Here is a 24,340-nt window from a genome sequence, read left to right on the forward strand (position 1 = left end):
GTCCTTCATAGTTCCTGCTTCACAAATATGTCTGCCAGTTATATTGGGCCAGAAGGCTGAAGATGATGCTCCAACATTATAGAGAAATTTGGTGACTGTTCAGGCAGTAAACTGTCTCTGACATCTCTTAAGTTTTGGAAGCTGATTGCCTACACTTCCTGCTTACTCAGGTGATTTTATTCCTTCTAAAGTCTCTGATTGGTTGAAGACAATAGTTATAGTCTTAAAATTAAGCTTAATTATTTAGGATCTAAGAAGATGTTTTTAGATTGGTAATGCAAGTCATGATAGAAAATCATTTAGGTACAAAACTCTAAACTCAAGATAGGATAGATGATAGAATACTGTCCCCAAAGTTACCAAATACAATAGGACTGGACATTGTGAATGTAAATCTTACCTAATAGTTGTCTTAACTGTTATTATTGTATATTAGTTTTTGGGGGCATTTTTTTTTTCCTCAGAGCTGAGGACTGAACCCAGGGTCTTAAGCGCTCCAACAGAGCTAAATCCCCAACCCCTATATATTAGTTTATTATTGAAAGAAAAAGAACTTTTTATTGGACTAAAAAGGGGAATCGTAGAAAGAATCTCTTGTGTGTTGCATGGCTGCAACACCTGTCAGTTCAAAAACCTATGGCCTTTGGCTGAGGCAGAAGATAGGTGGGACTTCTGGCAGGCAGAAAGAGTTTTGGGATAGAGCCAGGTGTGGGAATCCAACTGGCAGGCTGCGAGGAAGATAGATGCCTGGTGCCTGAACTCAGGTAAAGAGCCATGTGACAAAATTTAGATTAGTATAATGGGTTATTTTAAGTTACTAGCTAGTCAGAAGAGCCTAGCTATATGGCCTAGGTATTTGTAAAAAAAAAAAAAAAAGAAAAAAAGAAAAAAAAAAGATACCGTGCTTCTTGAATTTATAAAATAGCACATGTATCTAAATATCTTAATTTAAATCTCATTTGCAAATTTACATTTTAAAACATAAAAGGTAGAAAACTAGATCCTATTGAGTAGAAAGGCGTGAAGAAATTAGATTCTTAAAAAATAAACAGCTCTAGCCACTGTAAAAATTAAAAGCATCCCCCCCCCCGAGTATATGACAGCACCATATATCTATGATAATCAGGACATTTTAAAAACAGAAAATCCTAAAGATCAATCCTATCTAGCCTTTAAGTTTGGTAAAGTCAGAAGAACACCAAGAGCCACAACACATGTAACTAATACTTGTGACAGTGGTAGGGGAGGCTTATGCAGGCAGGAGCTTCAACAGTGGCATAAAAGGCGCACTGTTCTTAGAGGACCTCAGTAACAAAACGCTGTAGTACCAATTCTTCCTTCAGCTCCTCTAGGAACTGTTACCAAACCTCTACTCCACCTAATCCAACTTTCCACCCATCTACACTAACCCATTTCCTAACGCTTTACATTATTCCTTCCAAGAAGTGAGCTCTAAGAAAACGCACAACCCATTGATACCATATATCAATCATTACGTCATAAAATGCTGCCACACTGCCATCCTGTGGAAGCACAGTTCCTAGCATTCATCACTGCAGACCATGCTTTGGGAGTGTTAGAAAAATGCCCCCCCCAAGGCAATTGGACTTGTATGTATGGTTTACTTTTACCCAAGGAAAACTTTGATTAGAGACAGAAATCTATAGAAACCCTATTCTTGTTTCCCCTCAAAAATACTTGAACCTCAAGGGCATGGCAGTGAATTTGTGGCCAGTGCAAAGTTGGAATCCAGCTCCACTCTCTTAAGTGTTGACGGAGCTCTTGCCTTTCTCACTTCAATACCTCACTGATGAGCCATTATAACCCAGCAGCGCTCTCTATGCCATCTTTTATTCTGGAGTACCAAAGCATGCATGTGGAGCCTCCTTGAGACAGGGCCTCTCCTGGCTGCTGTATAACCGAGAGCTTGAATTATGGAGTTACCATGTCTGCTTCACATGGGTTCCAGCCAGGCTCTCACATGGTGCTATCTCCTTTCTTCTGCTCACTTTTCTCAAATTTTAAGTTACTACAGAACGGTCTGTGAACACACAAATCCATTAACATTAATCCACCATGAAGTGCCTCCAGCCTTTCTGAGTTACTGTACCTCTTGGGCAGTGTTTAATGGGAATGTATAACAAAATATCCCCTTTTTGACAAACAAGAAGCAGGAGAGGAAGACCTTACAATCCAATCGCTAGACTTGATTGTTAACAAACACTATTACAAGTTTGTAAGAATGTTTAAAGTTTACTTAATAAAGTCACCTTGTTACTTTGTGACCATTTCAGTTACTGAGATTTTTGGTAATATTCAGGGTAAAGAATGGTAAGAAGCAGTAACAGCAGCAGAGGATAGAAAATAGGTTCTTCTGAGTACCAGGGAAATCCTGATTAGTTTCAAAGGCACAGATGTGAGAACTCCTTCCCAACGACGCTGCTCACAGCGACCAGGTAGAACATGTCACTGAAACAGACATTTTACAAGCCCCACACTTGAAAGGCAGCATGGAATGACTTATTCAAAATACTTGAGCAGAGACAATCACACTTTCAAATGGAAAAATAATTCTTCTGCTGCTACCTATTAGGAAATTAAGGCTAAGAATCTAGAGGAAATACATCCAGATTTCGAATTCTAGCTCTGGACTAGAGAGATGGCTCAGCAGTTAAGAACACTGGCTTGTCTTCCAAAGGGCCTGGGTTCAATTCCCAGCACACATGGTGGCTTACAACTGTCTCTTAACTCCAATTCAGGGGGATCTGATGCCCTCTTCACCTTAGCAGGCACCAAGGCATGTACATGGTACAGATATACATGTAGACAAAACAAACACAAAATAAAATTAAAAATAAAAATAAGTTTAAAACTCTAGTTCTGTCTTGCAGAAGCAATTCTTTAGCTCTGACAACTGTTACTGAGATAACAGCAGAGCACAAGAAGGTTATAAGCACTCTGTGTGTGTGAACACTGTAAAGGAGAAGATGGAATATATACAGCTTTTCTTTTCTATTGAGTCAAAGTCCTGGAACTTGCTATGTAGACCAGGCTGGCCTTGACTCAGAGATCTGCCTGCCTCTGACTCCAGATTGCTGGGATTAAAGGTGTGTGTGCACCCATCATGCTTGGCTAATTCTACTGAAAAAGAATGGGATACAGTAACTCAATCACTCCTGCAGCTATGCAATACCTGATATGTATCAAAAACTACAACAGACAAGTATCAGTGAACATAATTTACAAACGAAGTAAACTATACATTTATTCCACTATAAATCATTTAGGACGTTCCTTTTCTTTTTGTTTAGAGAAGGTCGCAATTCTTTAGGCCAGGCTAGCCTGAAATTCACTGCGAGCAAGGCTGATATCAAACTCTGGGAAATCTTCCTGCCTCAGCCTCCAAAGTGTTTGATTTTAAGTGAACAGAACATCAGCTCTTGGCAGAAAACAGGCTGTTAGGCAGACTTAAGCATCCCACATTAAGTCTCCTAACTTCTACACAGAAGTGCAATTCCAAGACTGACAGCACCAAAGCCGTTTTTCCACTTTTGTTTGTAGATATGAAAAAATCTTTGTCTCTACTAATAGAAGGCTTTTAATCAAACAAAGATTTCTGTCAAATCACATTAAGAAAGACCTTTGCTCTGCATATTTTGAGTCTTAAGACAGAAAGATACTGATAGACCATTCTTTGTAAATTCAACGATATAATGCTGAGGGAACCCCCAACAATCCCTAAAATATCTACTTAATAAAACCTAGCCTACGAAAAGGTAGCCTTGAGCCTGTCCCAAATGATGCCCATTGGCTGTCCCCTGGAAAGTGCTTTGGTAAAAAAATGAAAACCTAAGACAAAACTCAGGATGGTTGCTGGCCCTGTTTATACATCATGAAGGTAAAACTCAAAATAGATCATCGTCAAAAGGATCAATCTAGGAAACACGGAAATCACTTTAAGCTTTTATAAACAACCCAAGCCTGCAAATAATGTTTCTAGTTTACAGGACGCAAAAGCTATCTCCTATCGCCATATCTTTACCTGCCACAAAAACAAACAAACAAACAAACAAACAAACAAAACCACCACTACTACAACAACAAAACACAACCCACATCTTTTTATTAATTCCAATAGCTTGGATCAAAACCACCATGATAGTAACTAAGCAATTTAAAGAAATATAATTACAATATTGCACTAGGGATATTAAAGTATTATCCTAAATATTATATGGCAGTAAAAACTTAACCCTGTTAGACAATCAGAATATGGAGTGTCAGAGTAAGTGGTACAAGCATGTGTTATCTAAGAGAACGTTCAAAGCTGCTGAGAACCACTGACCACTATCCCATGGTTTGGCTGCCCTCTACCTAATACATAAGACTGGGGTAATTTCTGCTACTGATCCTGTGAGTTGTTTATTATAATATAAGCTATTTTAAAATTAGCAACGCTTTCTTACATAGCAAATCTGGCTTTGAACTTGCCATCCTCCTACATCTTAGTACCTGGACTGCAAGCCAATGTGTTACTTTAATATTTTGCATATCTCATAAATTTCAAAAGCAAAAAATAACTTTCAAAAGTACAAAATTATTATTTTAAAAATAATTTACTTATTTTATGTGCATTGGTGTTTTGAATGCAGGTATGTTTGTGTGAGGGTGTCAGATTTTGGAGCTGCAGATGGCTATGAGCTGCTTTGTGAATGCTGGGAATTGAATCCAGGTCGTCTGGAAGAGTAGTCAGTGCTCTTAACTGCTGAGCTATCTGTCCAGTCCCCAGAAATTAATTACTTTAAGTCATTTACACACTTAGCTGATGTGTATCACTGAGAAAAACTAATCCGACATCCTATGTTTAGATTTGACATTTTACATCCATTAACTTTGACATACGTGAAATTCTTGTGTCAAAGCAGTACAAGTTTTCCATCTCTGCTCTTCCGCAGTTTCGTCAGCTAACCATATCCCCACATGGGATGCCCTGCTGCACAGTACTCCTACCCACTGCTCCTTCCCCAAGACCTCGGAATAGGCCAGCTCATTAATAAACTCAGTGTGAGTACAGGCAATACAGAAACAATCTCAAACATTAACTATTTTTACCTGTTGCACTTTTTCTACTTGTTTTTGCTTATTTGTGATAAGGTTTCACGCAGTCAACACAAAAGGCAAGTTAAACATAAAAAATGATTACGTCCTGCTGGACAATACTGAGCAAAGAGATTGTTTACTAAGAATGAACAGTGTGCAGGCGGAGCCACTCACCTATGTAGACTCTCTTGCTGTACCTCTGCATCAGGAGCAGCACAAACACATGGAGAGGGATAAGGTTGATGATAAACACATAACCTCCCCACGCAGAGACCTATGGGAAAAGAGAGGCTCAGACACATTGCTTCTCTCTCTCACTTCCTAAGACAGGTGTGTCTCATTTGTAATGACAACCTAAACATGAGAAAACATAACACTAGGATCTTTAGCAATTCTCCTAGGTAGCAATGTATAACAGTTCTTTTTTTTTTTTTTTTTTTTTAACTGATAAGTAAAATTACATGATAGCATAAATCTAGTAAGTAAGCTCTTCTAAAATCACTGGAGGACAGCTCAAGTTAAATTTGGTTTAGTAGAAAGGCTAAGTACATCACTGGTAGAAAATAGGCTATCTTGGAGACAGGTATAGGTAATACATTTTTAGAATAAAACCAGCTTTTATTTCATCTATTTATCATGATCTGTTTACTGAAAGAGAGTTCATGAGCTTAAGAATGATGAATTCTGGCGCTGGTCAATAATGACTCAAGTAAAGAAGCCGTCATGTAGCCAAGTGTGGTGCCGCATGCCTGTAATCCCAGCACTTGGGAGGCAGAGGCAGGCGGATGTCTGTGAGTTCGAGGCCAGCCTGGTCTACAAAGTGAGTCCAGGACAGCCAGGGCTACACAGAGAAACTCTGTCTCGTAAAACCAAAATCAAACAAACAAGAAGCACTCACATTCCCTGGCCACACTATGGGGTTCCTGAAAGTGCTGGCTGGCTGCAGCCTTAAGCTGGATGACAAGGGAGATCTTACATACATAGCACGTTCTAACTTAGAAGGGTAAAGACTCATTGGCTATCAAGTCAACTTATGAGTCCATGTGTTAGCATACAAAAACATTCCAAAGTAACTTCTAAGAACCTACCATCAGTTCATAATACACATTTAAAAACCTGTTTACTGCTTAATCACATGCACCCCCGCTCCCGCCCCTGCCTGACCAAAATTTCAATGTCGCCCTGAGCTTATATCAAGCCCCTGGATAGTCCTAGCACTGAAAGTGACCTGCTTGACAAAGCACAGGTACACAACACATACATACCTGGCATTAACCACTTTATAAAGACTACAGAAAACTCATGCATATTTATTCTATGGGATTGGCGTAACAATTAGTTTAAATTAATAATTTTCATACCAACAACTACACAGGCTACTGGGTGATGAGGCAGAAATATAAAACAGTAATACTGAGCCCCAACCCTGAAAATTCTATTTTAAAAAATTGAGATAGTTATGGGTTAACACAGAATACAAAAGCACTGCTTGGGTAATGACCCTAAGGAGTCTGGGAATTCTGAAGGTGCAGCCAGATCAACATGCCACCTCATCTCTGTCCACTTACAAACAGAAAAAGTAAAAGCAATCTGAACCAGGGTCTTGCGTTTTAAAGTCGCCTTGCTCATCCTCTGCATGGTCTTTCACTCCAGGGTTTTATATATACCAGAGAACTTTTTCACTACTTTAAGCAATTCTCCTTTTTCCTTCTGTTTTCTCCTGCAATCCTCCCTTGGGAGGGCTTTTTCACTAAGATTTTCCCCCAAGTGCCCTTATTTCCCTGGCCTCCCCAACCAAGTGATAAACAGATGATGTGTATGTACTATTACAACACGATTATGTGAACGTTAAGCAGTCAATTCCAATAAAGGAAAGCTATTTTTTAGTGAAAAAAATTTAATTATACAAGTGTTAAATAGAAGCTAACTTATGGTTCAGTGCTCTATATTTGACAGGTAAAAGTTCCTTGGTTTTGTTTTGTTTTGTTTTTTTTAGTTTGAAAACATTTTACTTGTCCATAAAATTAAAAAAAAAAAAAAAAAAAAAAAAAAGAAAGAAAGAAAATAAAAAAGAAAATTTAAACTCAATCCCAATGTCATTTAAAAGTTAAATTTGTTTAGAAGTTTAATGTTATTGGTTTACTGCATTTGAGGACTGAATACCGGCCCTTCTCAACAACGCACACGTCTCTCTAGCAGCAGGATAGAAATAAAGATGAGGACAGCAATGCAAAGTACACACCAAGCAGTGGGGAACAGTGGGCAAGAAGAAAGGCGCAGACCACACTGCCCAGAGCCCTCAGAGCATGAGCCCAGCACACGGATCTTACCATGTAGAAATATGACAAGCAGCAGCACATCGTCCAAAACACAGATCCGGTTTTCACAGACTTTACCTAAAACAACAAAAGCAAATCCCATTGTAAAAACGTAAAGGGACTGAGGCCTCCCTATCCCGACTGTACTTTAACAACACTGAACAGGGCACATTTTTTTCTTTTTTGGTTTGTTTTTAGTTAAAATGAGCAAATAATATGGAACATATTACTGTTTCCATTTTCTGCCATGAAATGGTTAATATCAACCAACTGGAGCCTTAAATAAGTATGTTCAGTAAACCTACATTTTCATATGGCTGATCGGGTAGACCTTTATGTTTCTTCATTTGAATATATGATCATATATATGATCCTAAGCTTCCATTTTTAAAAATTTACTGCTACAGTAAGAAAGTTTTAGATACCATCATCAATATTTTTAAATGTATATTATTGAATTATCTTTCCAGAAGCCCAATATATAAGTAAAACTCGCAGCAGTCTATATTAGAAAGACTGTACAAACAAATCAAAGTTCAAACAATCCTGTCTTAAAGTAGTAATTTCCAAATGAGTTTATGTTACCTAAAAAAGCAAACTATTAGCATCTTCAAAATAACCAACATAGACCTAAACATACAGCAAAGGGTCATCTTTAAGATGGATACCTAAGAAAAGACAGGAACAGTTCCTATTGCAAAGAATTTTATGTTTAAAGAGTTTTTTTCTATCTCTTCATGCTAAGAGACATGTTCGACAAATCTAATTTCCAGGAATTCTTTACTTTAAAAAAACAGGTTTTAATAATACAGTACAGTTAATTCCAGATGATATCTAGACTTTGGTACAAAGTATAAAAAAGGAAAACAACAGAAGCAAACAAGGGGGTGGTGGAGTAAAGAAAAAATTTCTAGCTCAATAAGAACAGGGAAAAAAGTTTACTAAAATGGTAGACATTTAAAAAGCAAGAAAACACGTCCTTTGGCCAATCTGAGATAATCCATCTGAAGGGTGATCACAAAAAGACTGCAGAAGGAGCTAGAGTAAATTGTCATTACAAAATCTGTAGAGCTAGAAAGACTAAACTAACTAATACAAATGTCCCATTAGGAAGAACTAGTAGCAGATATTAGGAGATGGTCAATGAATGTTCAGAATCTTCTCCGAGAAGGGAAACTGAAAAGTGCCTGGAGAATACAATGGGCAAGAAGGCGGAGGAAAAGCCCAGGACCAGCCTGTGAGGCAATTGTATAACACAACATAATGGTACCAGTGGAGCAGACAGACACAACGGTTCCTACAGAACTTGGCAGTGGGAAGCACCTAAGGTTAGGTGTCTTGGCAGAGTGCTGGAGGAGCAGGGGGTTGTAGGTGGTCGACTGTGCCACCAGGATCTGGCCTTTCCGTAACTAGGACTCCTGCACACTCTTGACAACCTTCTGCCCCCACCTGATACCCACAAGCCACAGGCCACCAGTTTTCATCCCTCACCTGCCCAAGCCCCAGGGTGTTCTGCTTCAAACTGGCTCTGTCTGCCAAGACACTGTCATCAATGGGCTAAATGAACCTAAAACTACCATGGGTCCTCAACATCTTCCATGCCATACTTTTTTGGGAACTGCCACCATCTCTACAGTACAAAGCTCTCATCTACCTTATTACCTATATATCATAGTTAATATTCTTATCTGTACAAGTTTAACTTCCTGTGACTATTTCTTTGTACTGACAGCACCCAGATTGCTATCCCTATGATAAGAAAATTATAGTGCATGTTACAGCCACCAAATACATTCCATAGACTTGTTGCTTTCCTTTTGAGATAGGGCAAGGTCTTATAGAGCCCAGTCTCACCCTCAGTTTGCTAAATAACTGAGAGTATCCTTAAGCTCCTAATCCTGATTCTACTGTCCAACTGCTGGGATTGCATGTGAGCCACCATACTATTTGCTTAAATTTCCTCAGCTGTAAAGCCAAATGGACTGTCAAGGAGGAGAATTCAAAAATATTCATCAGTGTTAACAAAACAAAAACAACACAAACCAAAACAACCCCCCCCCAAAGAAAACCCCCACAAAATTTTGCTAGGCTTATGCTGATACATAATTAAGTCATTCTTCAACTGAGGGGATAAGAAGTTTCAGTCAAAGTGCAGTATGAGATCATAGGGTGCAGTCAGGTCCTGAGCACCCAACAGTCCTACCGATACAGACCCCAAATGCCAACAGGAAGGAGAAGCGTGGGCCGCGGTAAACGACAAGAAGCTTTAGAAGTGGCAGGATATACACAGAACCTTGCAGACATGATGCAAGGCATCCTGTAAACAGCCTATATAGTGGACCTAGCAGTGGCAACACAGATGGAGGGGAGTGAAACTTAAAACTACGTAACTGTAAGACAATCTAGAGAAGACGGTAAGGAGAAAGTGACCTGTACTATATTTAAGATGTAAAGGGCTAGAGAGATGGCTCGGTAGTTACTGCATTGAGTGGTTCCCAGCACACATGGACGCTCACAATCACTTGTACCTTTTACCTTTAGATGATCTAACAGCCTCTTCTGGCGTTTGTGGGCACATATCCACAGATACAATGCCCCCCTCCCCTACGCAGGCATGCGTGTCGGACTTACAAGGCATCATAGTAACAAAAGTGGCTCAGCATGGGGGAGGGAAAGGAATATACCATAGAAATGATAACAGTATGGTGTGACAGAGGTGAATAGCATGCAATAAGTTCTAAGAAAGCAAAACTAGACTAAGAGACTACCTGAAAGAACATCAAGGTTTCAAAGAGGCAAACCTTGAGGGACTATAGTAGGGAGGAGAACAGAACATCACCTCCACTATTTCAAAGGACCCAGAGGGGTTCTACTGGGTGACAGTAAGACACAGGAGGGCTGTGCAGGCTTTTAAGCCACAGGTAGAAAGAACAGGTAAGAGAAGATCCAGAAGTCCTTCACCGGGCTCTAGTTTACGAGAGATGTGGATGGGCAGAAGTGGCAAAGTTTGAGACCAAGTCTGCATTTCAGGGTGCACTACTGGATCTGGTGGAATGGAGAAAACACCAGTTTCCTAAGGAGGCTCATAGACGCCCATGTAGGGATGTGGTTTTATAATCTGGCCTTTGACAAGCTGCTATCGAACGTTTGGTGGAAATAATTTGGCAGTCTCTCTATCTAGAAGCACTTTCGGAACTGCTTCACTAGCTGAAAAGTTGAAAGAACTAAGGTTAAAACAAAAACTTAAGATGTAAGAGCAAGTTTCAAGACCAACTAGAAGCCACTCCAGTGGAAACAGAGAGACAATGGTACAAAAGTTAAGCCACAACCAGATTGAGAAATGTTTAATAGTCATAAGATTATAAAATTATTCACTGGACTCTCAGCTATATGCCATTAAATGTGGTTGTGTGCGCGCAAGCCCTGGCTTTGATCCCAGCACTAGAAATCACATTTTCTTCTAAAGTTCACTGAAATGGAGTCTTTTATCAGAGTTAAAAAACTATGATATGAGAATGTCTGGCTATAGGGATGTGAAGCTTCAAAAATTATTCACTGAGGGCAAAGACAAAGGAAAGACCAGAACTAACACAGTTTAAAACAATTTCAGGACTTGGGAGGATAGGTCAATGGTAGTGTGCTTACGTAGCACATGTGAGGCCCTGGGTTCAATTCCCTCTCTTCCCCCCAACACAGACTATTGCATAAAATAAGCATTTCAGTGTACATGAAATCAATCAAATAGACAAACTCAGAACCAAGGTCTTATGTCCTCAAAGCTCGCCCCTTCTTTTCATTTGGTTTGGCTGCAGACTCAGAAGCAGTAAGAATGGAAAACGGCTTTGCCAGCTATCTACCATTCTGTCACCCAAAGTTACAGACTAGTCAGGAACCTGTGACACGATCCTGGAATGTAAAGGCCATAGAGACAATCTGAGATAAGGTCACTGTAAAACAAAGAATTGCCAGCTTTAATTCAGGCTTAACAATCCAACATAATTGAGAAAAATGAAACAAAACCCAAAGTTATAGCACTACCTACAATGCTACTTCCACCAAGTGTCAGGTATGGGCACAGAAACAGGAAAGAATAACCCATGTTTGGGGAGAAAAGAGAGCAGTCAACAGAAACTAGAACAGAATGGACCAAGGTGCTGGATTTAGAGGACACAGACTTTAATGAGTTTGTAAACACTTTTAATTCCAGCACTTGGGAGGCAGAGGCAGGCAGATCTCTGAGTCTGAGGCCAAACTGGTCTACATAGTAGGAAATCCAAGGCTACACAGAGAAACCCTGTCTCGAAAAACCAAAGAAAGTGTTACAATAGGAAGCTTCAGTAATCAATCAAAATATGTACATTTTTGTAAAAAACAAACAAACAAACCTAGAAACAACTAGAAATTTGAGTGTAAATGAACAAGAAAAAAATCATCAATAAGAATATCTAATCCAAACAACACACAGAAAACCCCAAAAAGAGACTATGAAGAGATAGGGTAGGGCACCCATTTTTTGGGGTTTTTTTGGGGGGGGGGGTTTTGAGACAGAGTTTCTCTGTGTAGCCTTGGCCATCCTGGACTCACTTTGTAGACCAGGCTGGCCTCGAACTCACAGCGATCTGCCTGCCTCTGCCTCCCGAGTGCTGGGATTAAAGGCATGTGCCACCACTGGGCACCCATTTTTAAATCACAACTTTTCAAGTTTTATGGTAAATAATCTACAGAGCCATGAACCCCGATAAGCCACTAAGTATAATAAGTAAAAGAAAAAGAAAACCAAATTAGACAATGGTTAAAAGGACTGAAAGATAAAGACAAAAAAATTCTGCAAGAGAAAAAGGGAAAATGTATATGGGAACCAATGCTTATAGCTGACCTCTTCTCAAAAAAGCAAAGCACCAACCCTATAAAAGAAACTATCATAAAAACATGAAGGCAGGCTGCTGAGTGTGGCAGGGGCAGAAGAATAGAGAACAAGGCCAGCCTCAGCCATCTAGCAAATATAAGGCCAGCCTGAGCTATCTCAGACCCATCAGAACAGAACAAGAGAAATCAATTGTAAATGTATGTGCGTGTATGCAGCATATGCATACAAATACACAATTATTATTTGGATTTTTAGAGTGTTGACACACATGCACATATAAATATATGACAACAATGGCTTAAAAGAAAAGCAGTGGAGCTGTATTGAAGCTGCACTGCTAAAACACACTAGAAATATCTTAGTAATAACCTGAGGCAGACTGTCCTAAGCTCAAGATATACAATGTATTTTCTACACTAACCACTACAAAGATTTTTTAAAAAAATTCAAACTGTTGAAATTAAAAATACATGTTAGCAGTTAGAAAGATACTATATTACAATACAAATCAAATCACAGAAACAGCAGTGTAAAGTGTGAAAAGTGTGACTGCACTACACACCCTAATCAAAAGGCAGAATTGGTAAGGACAGAGGAGCAACATGCAATTTAGCAGTCTTTTAGAGATGAAGTGTTTGAATTTAAAGTATCTCCAGGGTCCAGTAATCTTTTTCTGAATGAAAAGAAATCAATATAATTGGGAGAGAGGATTATAAAGAAGTTAGACAAATCTCAGTCAGGCTAATCAACTAAAGAGGGAGAATACAAAATACTGAAAGAGGAAATAAGATACATCACTACAGACAATATAGGAATTGTCAACTTGTGCCAACAAATCAGACAACTGAGACGAAATAAAAATGAAGAGAAAAATCAGATCAGAACAATGACAAACAAAAAAACAAACAAACAAACAAACAAACAAAAAACCCAAAACAAAACTGATTCGGCAATTAAAAATCTTCCAAAGTCCAAATTCAATGTTACATAAGAATCAATAGCAATCTCATAGAAATCGTTTCAGAACATGAAGAAAACATTCCCTAGCTCATTTGAGAAGCCATTTGCAAAGCTGATACTAAATTCAGACGAAAACAATCCAAGAAAAGTATCAGCCAGTATTTCTTACCAATGTAGATAATACAAAATGTACATAATACAAACATAGCAATATGTACAATGTTGTACACTTTTAGCAAATATTTCTCACAAGGCAAAACCATTTTAATACCTGAAAGTACACTAGCCCAACCATCCCCTACAGGGGTAATTCTGAACCTTGGGGAACATTTGGAAATGTCTGGAGACACTTTTGGTTGTCATAACAGGAAGACCTACAAAGTGTGTAGAGGTAAACAGCGTATTATATACAAGACATGACACAGCAAAAGATTACTCTAACCGGAGCTGGAGAGATGGCTCAGAGGTTAAGAGCACTAGCTGCTCTTCCAAAGGTCCTGAGTTCAATTCCCATGTGGTTGCTCACAACCATCTATAATGACCTGAGGCCCTCTTCTGGTGTGCATTTTATGTGCAGACAGAACACTGTTTACATAGTAAGTGAATAAACCTTAAAATAAATAAATAAATAAATAAATAAATAAATAAATAAAAGATGACATGACTATCTAAGTAGAAAATTTCAAGGAATCAAAACAGTTACTGAAACCACTAAGTGAACAGATACATAAGGTACAAAAGCAGTTAACACCTAATATTTAAATAAATACACAATATCCCTTCAACACAGTACATATATTAGTTCACAGAAATAAATCTTAAAAGTATATATAGAATGTATAAACACAAACCAGCAAACTTTGATTAAAGAAGTAAAAATATTTTAATATAGAAATATTCTATGTTTATGTTAGGAATGCTCAGTATAACCAAATGTTTTTGGTTGAAAAACCAAATTAATTCAAAAGTCTCTGTAGAAAGGCAAAAAGACTTAGAAATGCCTTTTAACGGATTTTAAGACCTACAAATTACAGTGGTCAATACAGTCAAAAGAATCACTAAATATAAATCACATAAATATAAAACAAAAGGTAGGAGGCTGGAGAGATAGCTCAGTGGACAAAAGTACACACTACTTGAGCAGAGGACTTGCTTCAGTTCTAGGACTCCTGGAGGCTCACAACTAACTGCCTGAAACTCCACCTCCTGAGGATCCGATGCCGCCTTCTAGCCTTACAAACCTTTACACATGTGGTGTGTGCGTGCATGCACACACCAAGAAATAATTAAAAAATTTTAAATTAGCTACAACATTTCTAAAATAGAACATAATTAGAGAAGATGTACGTATGTATCTATGGTGTATGTACTCGAACAATCTCTTGTGTACTGTGTAAACGTTGTCTTTGTATCATTCAAATTTGGATCTCTGTCCTGGCAGACTTGAGAACAGGCCAGACTTTGGTATTGTTATTATGGCTGCATCATATTTTGTAAACAATGCCTCCAACACCTTCTGGTTGGTTTAATGAAGAGCTGAATGTCCTAGAGCAAAGGTGGGAGAGCACAGATGGAATTTCTAGGCAAAGATAGGAACTCTGGGGAAGAATTAGGCGTAGGGGATTCAATGGTCAGATGAGGAGGAAAGAACAGATTCTGGGACTGAGAGAAGAGGCAATGAGCCATGTGGCAGGACACAGATTAGTACAAACAGGTTGATTTAAGTTATAAGAGCTAGTTGGGGACAAGCCTAAACTAAGACCAAGCTTTCATATTAATGAAAAGTCTCCATGTCATTACTGGGCACTGGTGGACCAAAGAAAGTCACATTACAATTGGCACCCAATGTTATATGTGTGTATGGGTGTATGAATGTACTTACATTTATGTATATGCACCTTTGTTCTAAGTCGTGCATATGTGTGTGTGTGTGTGTGCGCGCGCGCCCGCGAGCGCATGCACATGTACCATGTTCCTCAGTTCCAATTTCAACACCACATAAAACCAGGTGTGCTGACACATGCATATAATCACAGCCCTAGAAAGACAGAGGAGGAGGAGCAAAGTTCAAGGTCATCCTACACTACAAAGTGAGTAAGAAATATTTATAAGCACAGGCTATCTTGTTTAAGTTCACAGTACTAACAGATCTATTCAATTCTTGTGGAAAGAGAATTTTGCTTCACCTTAACAACAAAGAGAACAAACCCCCTCAGCAGCCTACAAAGCATCACGTTGTTGTGAAGCTAACAGGCAACCAGAGCAATGAGAAAGGACTAAGCAAGTACAGGACAGCTAATGACCTCAGACACGAAAGCAGCTTCACACCAGGCTGTCACGGCAAAGATTTAGAGGGACTCAGCCTTCTTAGTGACACTGTTAGTCACAGGGAAAATCAGAAATATTGGACTTAGAGCTAGGGGTGCAGCTCAGTGAGTGGCAGGGTGCATGTTTGGCATATACAAGACTCTAGGTTTAGTCCTCAGCATAATAAAAAGGAGGGGAACTTTTAACTAAAATTTAAGGATGGAATACAGATCAGTGGTAAGATGCTTGTGAGCATGTGCAAGGACCTGTGCTCCAGTACTGAAGGGGAAAGAGAGAGAGGGAGAGAGAGGGAGAGGGAGAGAGAGAGAGAGAGAGAGAGAGAGAGAGAGAGAGAGAGAGAAATCAATGATCAAGAGTTCAGGAAATTTGTGAAATCCTTGTGCATTTGTTCAAAAATTAGGAAAAAACCCTGCATACAACATTTACAGCATCATCATTTAAAATAGCGAAAGTAACTAAAGATGGAATAAACACAATGTGCTATTTTAATAGGAAATATTATTTCATCTTAAAAATACATGAAACATCTATAATGCAACATGGATCAACCTTGAAAAGTCAGTTACGGGGAAAAAAGCTAGATATTAAAAGTCAATATACACTCTGTTCTTTACATGGAATTCATACACACTCAGAGGTAAAGGCAGACTACTGCTCTGTGGAAGACAGGAATGAGAAGTTAATGACTGAAGATGGATATAAAATTCCAATTCCAAGTGGACCAAAGACCACAATCTAAGAGCCAAAACTGAAAATGCTAGAAGAAAAAACAGAAAGCACCACCAGACTTAGATATATTCTCTGATTAGGAGTCCAATAGCTCAGGAAATAACACTTGACAAATAGGATGGCATCAAATTATGACTGGTTCAAGACTATGGCTTTTGTACTGTTGAAATCTGCCATAGTAGCAGAATACAGCTTTTCCTAAAATCGAAACAAGTCTTACTATGTAGTCCTGGGTGGCCTGGAACTTGATATATAAACCAAGATCTGCTTGCCTCTTTCTCCAGAGTTCTGGGATTAAAAACATGAGTCACCACGCCTAAATAGAGTACTTTTTTTGTTTTGTTTTGGCTTTTGAGACAGGTTTTTTGCTCTGTGTAGCTGTGGCTGTCCTGGACTTACTTTGTAGATCAGGCTGGCCTTGAACTCAAGAGACCCACGTGCCTCTGCTTCCCTGAATGCTGGGATCACAGGTGTGCACCACCACACCTGGCTTGATTTATCTTTTTATATACATATGTGAGTGTGTGGATTTCTCTCTGTGCTGGAATACTCTTAGTGTGGCTATGTTATACACCATTTAAATGCACATTTCTCTCTCTTTTCTTTGCTAACGACTTCTTGTTATTTATTTTTATACAGTACGGAAATAATCCGCTCATTCAAGTTCAAAATGGGTCATAAATAATGAATTTGGCTCAGGAACTGCTACCAAATATACATACAATGGCAGTGCAAGACATTATGCAAAGGAGACTAGAGCCTTCAACAAGAGCATAGTGGGTACCATCAGAAGTTGACTGGTCAAATGAGAGCAATCATTAAAGCTGGTGGAAATTTGAAATGACAGTTATGGAAAATAATATAGTGGCCCATAAAACACTAAAAATACAAGTGTATACTTTAGGCTTCTACCTATCCAATTAGCCAAAGTCAATGAGGCAAAAGGTAGAATAGTTGCATTTTACAAGATATGGGTGGATGATATGGATGGTCACAAAACATTATATTTATAATATATATATATAATTGCTAATCTGTGACATTTGGTAAATGTTATATTCTATATATTTTATCATAATAACAAAGTAAATATATGTGTAACAAGTATGCTAAACACAAAAAGCAAGACACTAAACATCCTGTGTATTAAGATTTCATTTATGTGAAATGTCCAGACTAGGTAAAGCGATAAGACAAAACTAATGAGACATTGAGATGTCTCAGAGTGTAAAAAACTCTTGCCTTGCAAATCAGATGGTGCGAGTTTGATCTTTAGAATACATGTAAAGGTGGAAGGAGAGAACCAGTTCCACACATCGTCCTCTGGCCTCCGCATGTGTGCCACAGCATACATAAGCCTCCCCAACCCCACCATACAAAAGCAGCAATAAATCAAACTTTACCATGCAGGTGCATGATTACAGCAGAACATCAAGAGAGAGGAACTGAGAAAGACAGGACTGAGGTCTAAGCACAATTTATAAACTAATGTTTCCATCAGCAATAGTGTTGACAGCTGTACAGCACTGAATATGACAAAAAAGGATTAAATGTATAATCTTTAAAATAACACAAATAAAATTTATTACACTTTTCAAAAAAAATGTTGTAAGTTAAAAGGGAGGTGAAATTTTAGTTAGAACACTACTTCTTCAATAGTTCACATTTAGTTGTTATAGAAAACGAAGCACAAGAAAGACTCCAGAAGCCAGGGATAGCACACAGCTACAGTCCTAGCACTGGGCGGCAGAGGCACAGGCAGGAGCTTGAGGCCAGTGTCAGTTTCATACACATCTCAAGACCTTGTTAGCGACAAATGGGGTTAGAGTAAGTTATTTCTAAGTGAGTTTTGTTCCTTCATATATATCTGTTGTACAAATCTCTCACAATAGAGTATTTCTTTCCTACAGCAAACATGAGAACAACATATGCGGATGACTAAAACAGTTAACCAACCTATCTATCCAAATTTTGACATTCCAATCAATACCATTATTTACTTCAGATAATTTTATTTAAAAAATTTAAGCATCATACAATGAATCTCCTTCAATGTTATTCATACATCCTCAGAAAGAATGTGTTATGAAGTTGATGTACAGATTCCTTATTTTCGTACTTTTGCTACAAACAATATGAAAACTTATATTGTTTAAATGTTACATTCATGATTTATCATATCATGACTATTCTACCACAGATTTTCCTGCTGGCATTATATTAATAAGATCTATCCACGAATACATAACATTATTTTTAGCATTAAAGCTTATATAATTAAAAGACATTTAAAGAGTTTGCAAAATTTTAAGTTTAGGGGTAGTGTTTTTGTTTTTTTTCTCCCCAACTGAATGTAGTAAATTAAAAGAGCCATTAAAGACTTTTTTTTTTTAATGACAACAGCAGCACTATTGTGTCGTACTGCTGCCGTCATACTCACATGGGTGCTTTTCTCTCTTTTCAACTCAAGATCAAGAGACCTTCTCTGCAGATCACACAGTAGCATTCTTCCTGGAATTCCAGGCCAGGTCAAAGCAAAAATACACACAAGCCAAGTAGCTTATAAGGGAATTTAAATTATTAAAGAGAAAGTGATCCTGTCATTCATCTAGCTACCTAAAAATATAGTTACATGTATAAAAAGTACTCACCTAAAAAGGCTTGTACAATTGACACGCTGCTTCTGATACCTCTTTTTTTGAACTATAACTTATAAGGTAGATACAATAAGATTATTGCGAAAATAAAAATTTATGTAGGCATATTAACTCAGCTATATATACAAAAAATGTGTGTGGTATGCTTTTAAATGTTACCTATTGTTAAATTTATTGTGAATAGCAACAGATCTTTGTGCAACTCTGTTGGTAAAAGACACACGTCTAACCTAAAGACTTAAGGCAGAAGGTCACCAGCGTTAAGGGCAGCTAAACATTAAGTGGTACTTACCCATAAGTAGTAAGTGAATTGAAGCGCAAAAATTGCAATGCCTTCATTATCAAAGGATCCTGCCACTGACCGTGATATGTACCCTGGGACAATAGCAATAAAACAAGCAGCTAAAAGTCCTGCTCCTTGGTTCCAAAGTTCTCTAGTTAGCAGGAACGTAGATACAGATGTAAGGCCGCTAAAAGTTGGTGCAAGGAATACACATACATCTCTTATGTGAACTGTTATGTTCAATGTATTTAAGATCCAATGAATAAGGCCAGCTGTTATCATCAATCCTGGGTAAACCTAGAAGGGGAGAGAAGAATTTAGTTACTTATAAAACAAGGAGCCCAAAATAACAGTATTCATTCCTTTTTTTTTTTTAAAGTACACATCATTTGTAGCTTAGATCAAGAGAAAGAGCTTTCCCTTTTACATGATACAAAATAAAATATTTTTGGAATAGAATCAAAGAACAAACTCATATACAGAATATACAATTAAATAAAGAGCAGAGAGAATATAGAACAAGAGTAATTAAAATGAAAATATGTAATGATTTTTATTCCATTAATTATCTTTCTCACTTCTGAGCACTGTCTTAGTCATTTATTTTTCAGGACTGGGATTTTTTATACTCTAGTCTTCTTCTTACTGTGTATACATAAAAAAGAGGTGATAATTATAAATAAGTCTCCCTTACTTTTAAATCTGAGATTCAGAAAGTAAACACCTCTAGCTATGAAGAACCAATCATTTGGGAGCCAAATACCAAAAGGCTTAAAGCACTATGTTCAAAGCATCAATGCTGGGAGGGAAGATAAACATACCGACACACCCACCCTTAAGCCAAAAAAGAGCAGCAAACATAAGATTTGGTATTGAGGGTATTCATTCTGAATTACTCCTCAGTGACTCAAATATGTGTTTATATGTGCAAGTGCAACTGTACCCTCAAAAGCTCTTTCTCCCCAAGACCAGAATCATGAAGATAATGTCACACACTCACTCTCTGGCTATCCTATTTCAACGTTGTCTTGACATCAACATCCCCCCACCCCTTGTCTCTAACTCCCCCCTCTTCCCCCCACCCCCGCTTCTTCTCCCTGACATTTATTATCATTGAACTACCTATAAATCTTATTTTTAACTGCTCAACCTCATGAGAATATAAGCTTCAGAAGAACAAGAATGTATTTCAGCAGCAAGAACAACACAAGTATAGAGTGGATATTCAATGTCTAGTAAATGCAGAGTAACAGGATCGAGAGGAGAAAAACAGTACAGTAAGTCATTACAATTCTCAAAAAATTCTTTTATATTTCATATTCAATACTAATTCCTACTGTATGATTTTGTCAGCAGTACAGAAAGAAAATAGACACGAACTTGAAAATGCTTTTTAATGTATGTCAACATATCCATCTACTCTGGCAGATGGACCTAATGTAAGAGAATCATCAAAATACAGGACCAAAACCAAAGACTCCTGACAACAAAGACGCATTCAAGCTTAGAGCTAGAGAGATGGCACAGAGCCTAAGAGCATAACTTGCTCTTGCACAGAGGACTCAGGCTTGGCTCCCAGCACCTTCACGATAGCTCATAACTGTTGTACACAACTCTGGTTTCTATGGTTCCAACCCATCTTCTGACCTCTGCAGGCCCTAGGCACTATGGTGCACATACATAAATGCTAATTTAAAACTGAATACACACATATGTATATAAAATCAAACTTAAAGAGAAAAGGGTACTCTCTAGATGTATGAAAAAAAAAAAAAGATAGGTATTCATGTCACTAGAATCCACAAGAAAGAGAAAGAAAAAAGAAAGGAAAGGAAAAAAGCCCAATAAATCAGAGGTTTGAGTGGTTTTAACTTGAAATGGGGAGCCAGAAAAAAGGCCTAGTTCCCAGCAAAGTCAGATTCTGTTTATGAAACTAACCTGGATAAACTCTTCTCATTTACAGAAAGTCAGGACGGACCTCTGCCTTCCTCTCACTAAGTAGGAACAAAGTCCAAGAGAGCTAAGACTGTTCCCAAACTGCTGTAATATCAGAAGCTTCAAAATGGGGCTGGATATGGCTCAGATGGTAATACATGTAAAAGCCTGAAGACCTGGCTCCATCACCAAGCCTGATGTAAAGAACATTGAGTGTTGTTGGCACATTCTTGTAGTCCCAGTTCAGGGAGATGGGGAATGGCAGAGGCAGGAAGATACCTGCTGGTCAGTCAACCTAGCTCAGAGAGCTCCAGGCCAGTGAGAGACTCTGCTCAAACAACAACAATCACCCCCCCCCCCAGAGGTGGATAGCACCCAGGGAACATCTGTGGCTGACTTCTGACCTCCACATGTACCTGTGCATTCACACACGTATGTGCGTTCACTTTTTCTAAACATGGAGGGAACGTGGACTAAATTAGAATGTATTTTAGGTTACAATCAAGTCTCAAGAATTTAAAGATCTAAAAAAGTTACATAATATTTGCTAACTACAATCCATTTGAAAAAATTTTAAAAAATCACCACAAAAGCCTTGTTTAAAAGTTAAATACAATTCTAAGCAGACATGGTGGCTCACACCTATAATTCCATCATTTGGGAGGCTGAGGCAGAAGGATTACTGTTGAATTTAAGACTGGTATTGGCTACAGAGTGAGCATAAAAGAAAATAAAAGCTCACAAGTAGAAAGAAATTCTAATTGGAATTTAAATGAAAGGATGGTGAAAACACTAAACCAAAACTCAGCTAAGAGCACCGTGATAACTGTGAATGTGACAACTACGAAACACAACCAATAGTGAAAAAAGGCTGAAAATTAGAGAGAAATCACAGTGAGTTGGGAAAGGAACATAAAAATAAATTCAAAGATACAGAAAAAAGGAAATGACTTTGAATCAATGGTAGAAGAGAGTACAAGTGTATCTGAGTGATGCCCAGTGACACTGATAAGGCTCTAGCACAGCCATTCAAGAAGAACTGAGCAAGCACACAGACTTCAAAGAGCTGGCATGTCTCCCGTTCTCTCCAAGTTCTCCTTACACACCGACTCCTACATGCCATCCTTCTGGATCCAGAACTCTACACCAGCTTATCAAGGTTCAACTATCTAGATTAATTTAGAGGTTTGAGGCTTGGAAAAGTTGATTTATTTTGATTTTTTTCTAAATTTCTATTTCCTTTCCCCAAAAGCTTTATTTTAAATTTAGTTGCTCAAAAACAAAGCAAAAAGCCACACCCTGGACCTGAGGTGCTTTGTGACAGCAGAATCTTAATCCAGCCTGTGACACCAGTATGAGATATCCACAAATAAACTGCCAAGAACAGAGCTAAGAAATATTGGCTAATTAACCCTAGAAGATGCATTTGTGAACTATTTACAGCTTTCAAAGACCTTCATCCCTTCCCAGGTAATAATTTCCTCAACAGTTTACAGTTAACATAAAGAATAGCTAGTATACTTACAGTGCCACCCACTATTCTTCCTAGTGGATACCATGCTCTTTCATCAAACCAATTTAAAAATTCATAGAACCCATGAGATGCAAGATGATGTGTTGATCTATAGTTAAACCTGGAGAAAAGAGAAAAAATGTTTAAAAATAAGTTAACATAATATCTTTTTCTATTTGATATATGGCTACAAATGTCTCTCTCTGTGTGTATGTATATATAAATACACATCTATGCAATATTTCTTAAACACAAATGATAATATAATCTGAAAATTTCAAGCCAATGCTTATACCTTTAGTATAACTAACATCAGTACTCTATAAAACTCATGTAGGAACCAGTAATACTCAAATTAACATGTAACCATTGGTGGTGGCCAAGGCAGAGGGCCCAAATTTAACCAGGGATGGGTAGGTTAAGAATCTACAGAATTCATCATCACAAAAGCAGTCCACGACTCAAAAGGCTAAGAATCATTAATGAGATGGCATCAAACTGAAGAGGAAGTGTGTCATGTATCATCCAAAAACTTACACAGAACAATAAAACAGTGGCTTAAAGAATTAGGGAGCAGGGAAAGTATGCTAGTACAGTGAACATGGTCTTGAGGTGTGGTTCAGTTAAAGTTCGAGATGAGTAGGTATAAAGCCCCTGGTTCAGCCCCCAGCATCACTTACACACCAGGAATTAAATCTCTGATGAGATTAATTATAAATGACCATGAGAAGAAACAAAACTAAGGAAACCAAAGCCTAAAATGCAAGCAGAAGAAAAACCCAAAGCGCAGAGGACAGTTGCAGGGCCCCTCTACATTTGGCACAGAGCAGCTACAGAGTGCAGGAAAGACCTGCATCAGTGCTCAGGTAAGGACGGTGCATCCATCAATCATGCAAGATCCCTTCCTCTACCACTGTCATGGCAAGTAGGCAGCAGAGGCATCTGTCTACGTTAGGGTAACATGTGGACGCAGGAAGCAGCATAGTGCTCAACTCACAAAGATGCACAGGAAATCCAATCAGTGTATAGCCCTCAAATCAAACAGCTGAGACAGCAAGCACCTTGAAAGTAAGCAGGTGGGCAACAAAAGCAAAGGAGGGCTCCACAGGACACACGGACTCCATCTCTAGAGCAGCCTGAATGGCTACGGGTCACAGTGCCACATGGGCACTGGCTCACAGCTCAGGGTGTGGCTGACAGGAAGGCTGTGTGCTGTGCTCTAGCTTCCTCACAGCCGAGGCCAGAGGACAACTTACAGGGGTCCTTTCTCTCCTTTCACCGCGCAGAGATTGAAACCAGGTCCTCTCCGCAGCGAGTGTCCTCGTCTTCTGAGCCATCTCATTTTTTTTTTAAGATTTATTTATTTTGTATACAACACTCTGCTTGCATGTGTGCCTGACCACCAGAAGAGGGAAATAGATTTCATTATCAATGGTAATGAGCCTCCATGTGGTTGCTGGGAATTGAACTCAGGACCTCTGGAAGAGTAGACTGTACTCTTATTCTCCGAGCCATCTCTCCAGCCGGAGCCATCTCATTTTGTAAATACTCAGTTTCCTTTTATTTATGTGCATGTGAGTTTGTGTACATGCAGGTGCCCACAGAGAGCAGAGGGTGTCAAGTACCCAAGAGCTGGAGCTGTAAGCAGTC

At 38.5% G+C, this 24,340-nt stretch overlaps 1 protein-coding gene across 1 annotated transcript in view; it reads right to left on the reverse strand.

Moving 5' to 3' along the window:
- The window catches only part of Stt3b (STT3 oligosaccharyltransferase complex catalytic subunit B), a 69,825-nt gene that overhangs the window by 18,952 nt on the left and 26,533 nt on the right, over nucleotides 1-24,340 (reverse strand). Inside the window, exons 2-5 of the mRNA XM_051140638.1 lie at nucleotides 22,703-22,811; nucleotides 19,252-19,539; nucleotides 7,431-7,496; nucleotides 5,275-5,374 (exon numbers count right to left, since the gene is read on the reverse strand). Of these exons, the coding sequence (XP_050996595.1) occupies nucleotides 5,275-5,374; nucleotides 7,431-7,496; nucleotides 19,252-19,539; nucleotides 22,703-22,811 (563 nt within the window). The remainder of the gene's footprint in view (nucleotides 1-5,274; nucleotides 5,375-7,430; nucleotides 7,497-19,251; nucleotides 19,540-22,702; nucleotides 22,812-24,340) is intronic.

The sequence above is a fragment of the Acomys russatus genome, chromosome 32, assembly GCF_903995435.1.
Source record: "Acomys russatus chromosome 32, mAcoRus1.1, whole genome shotgun sequence".
NCBI lineage: Eukaryota > Metazoa > Chordata > Mammalia > Rodentia > Muridae > Acomys > Acomys russatus.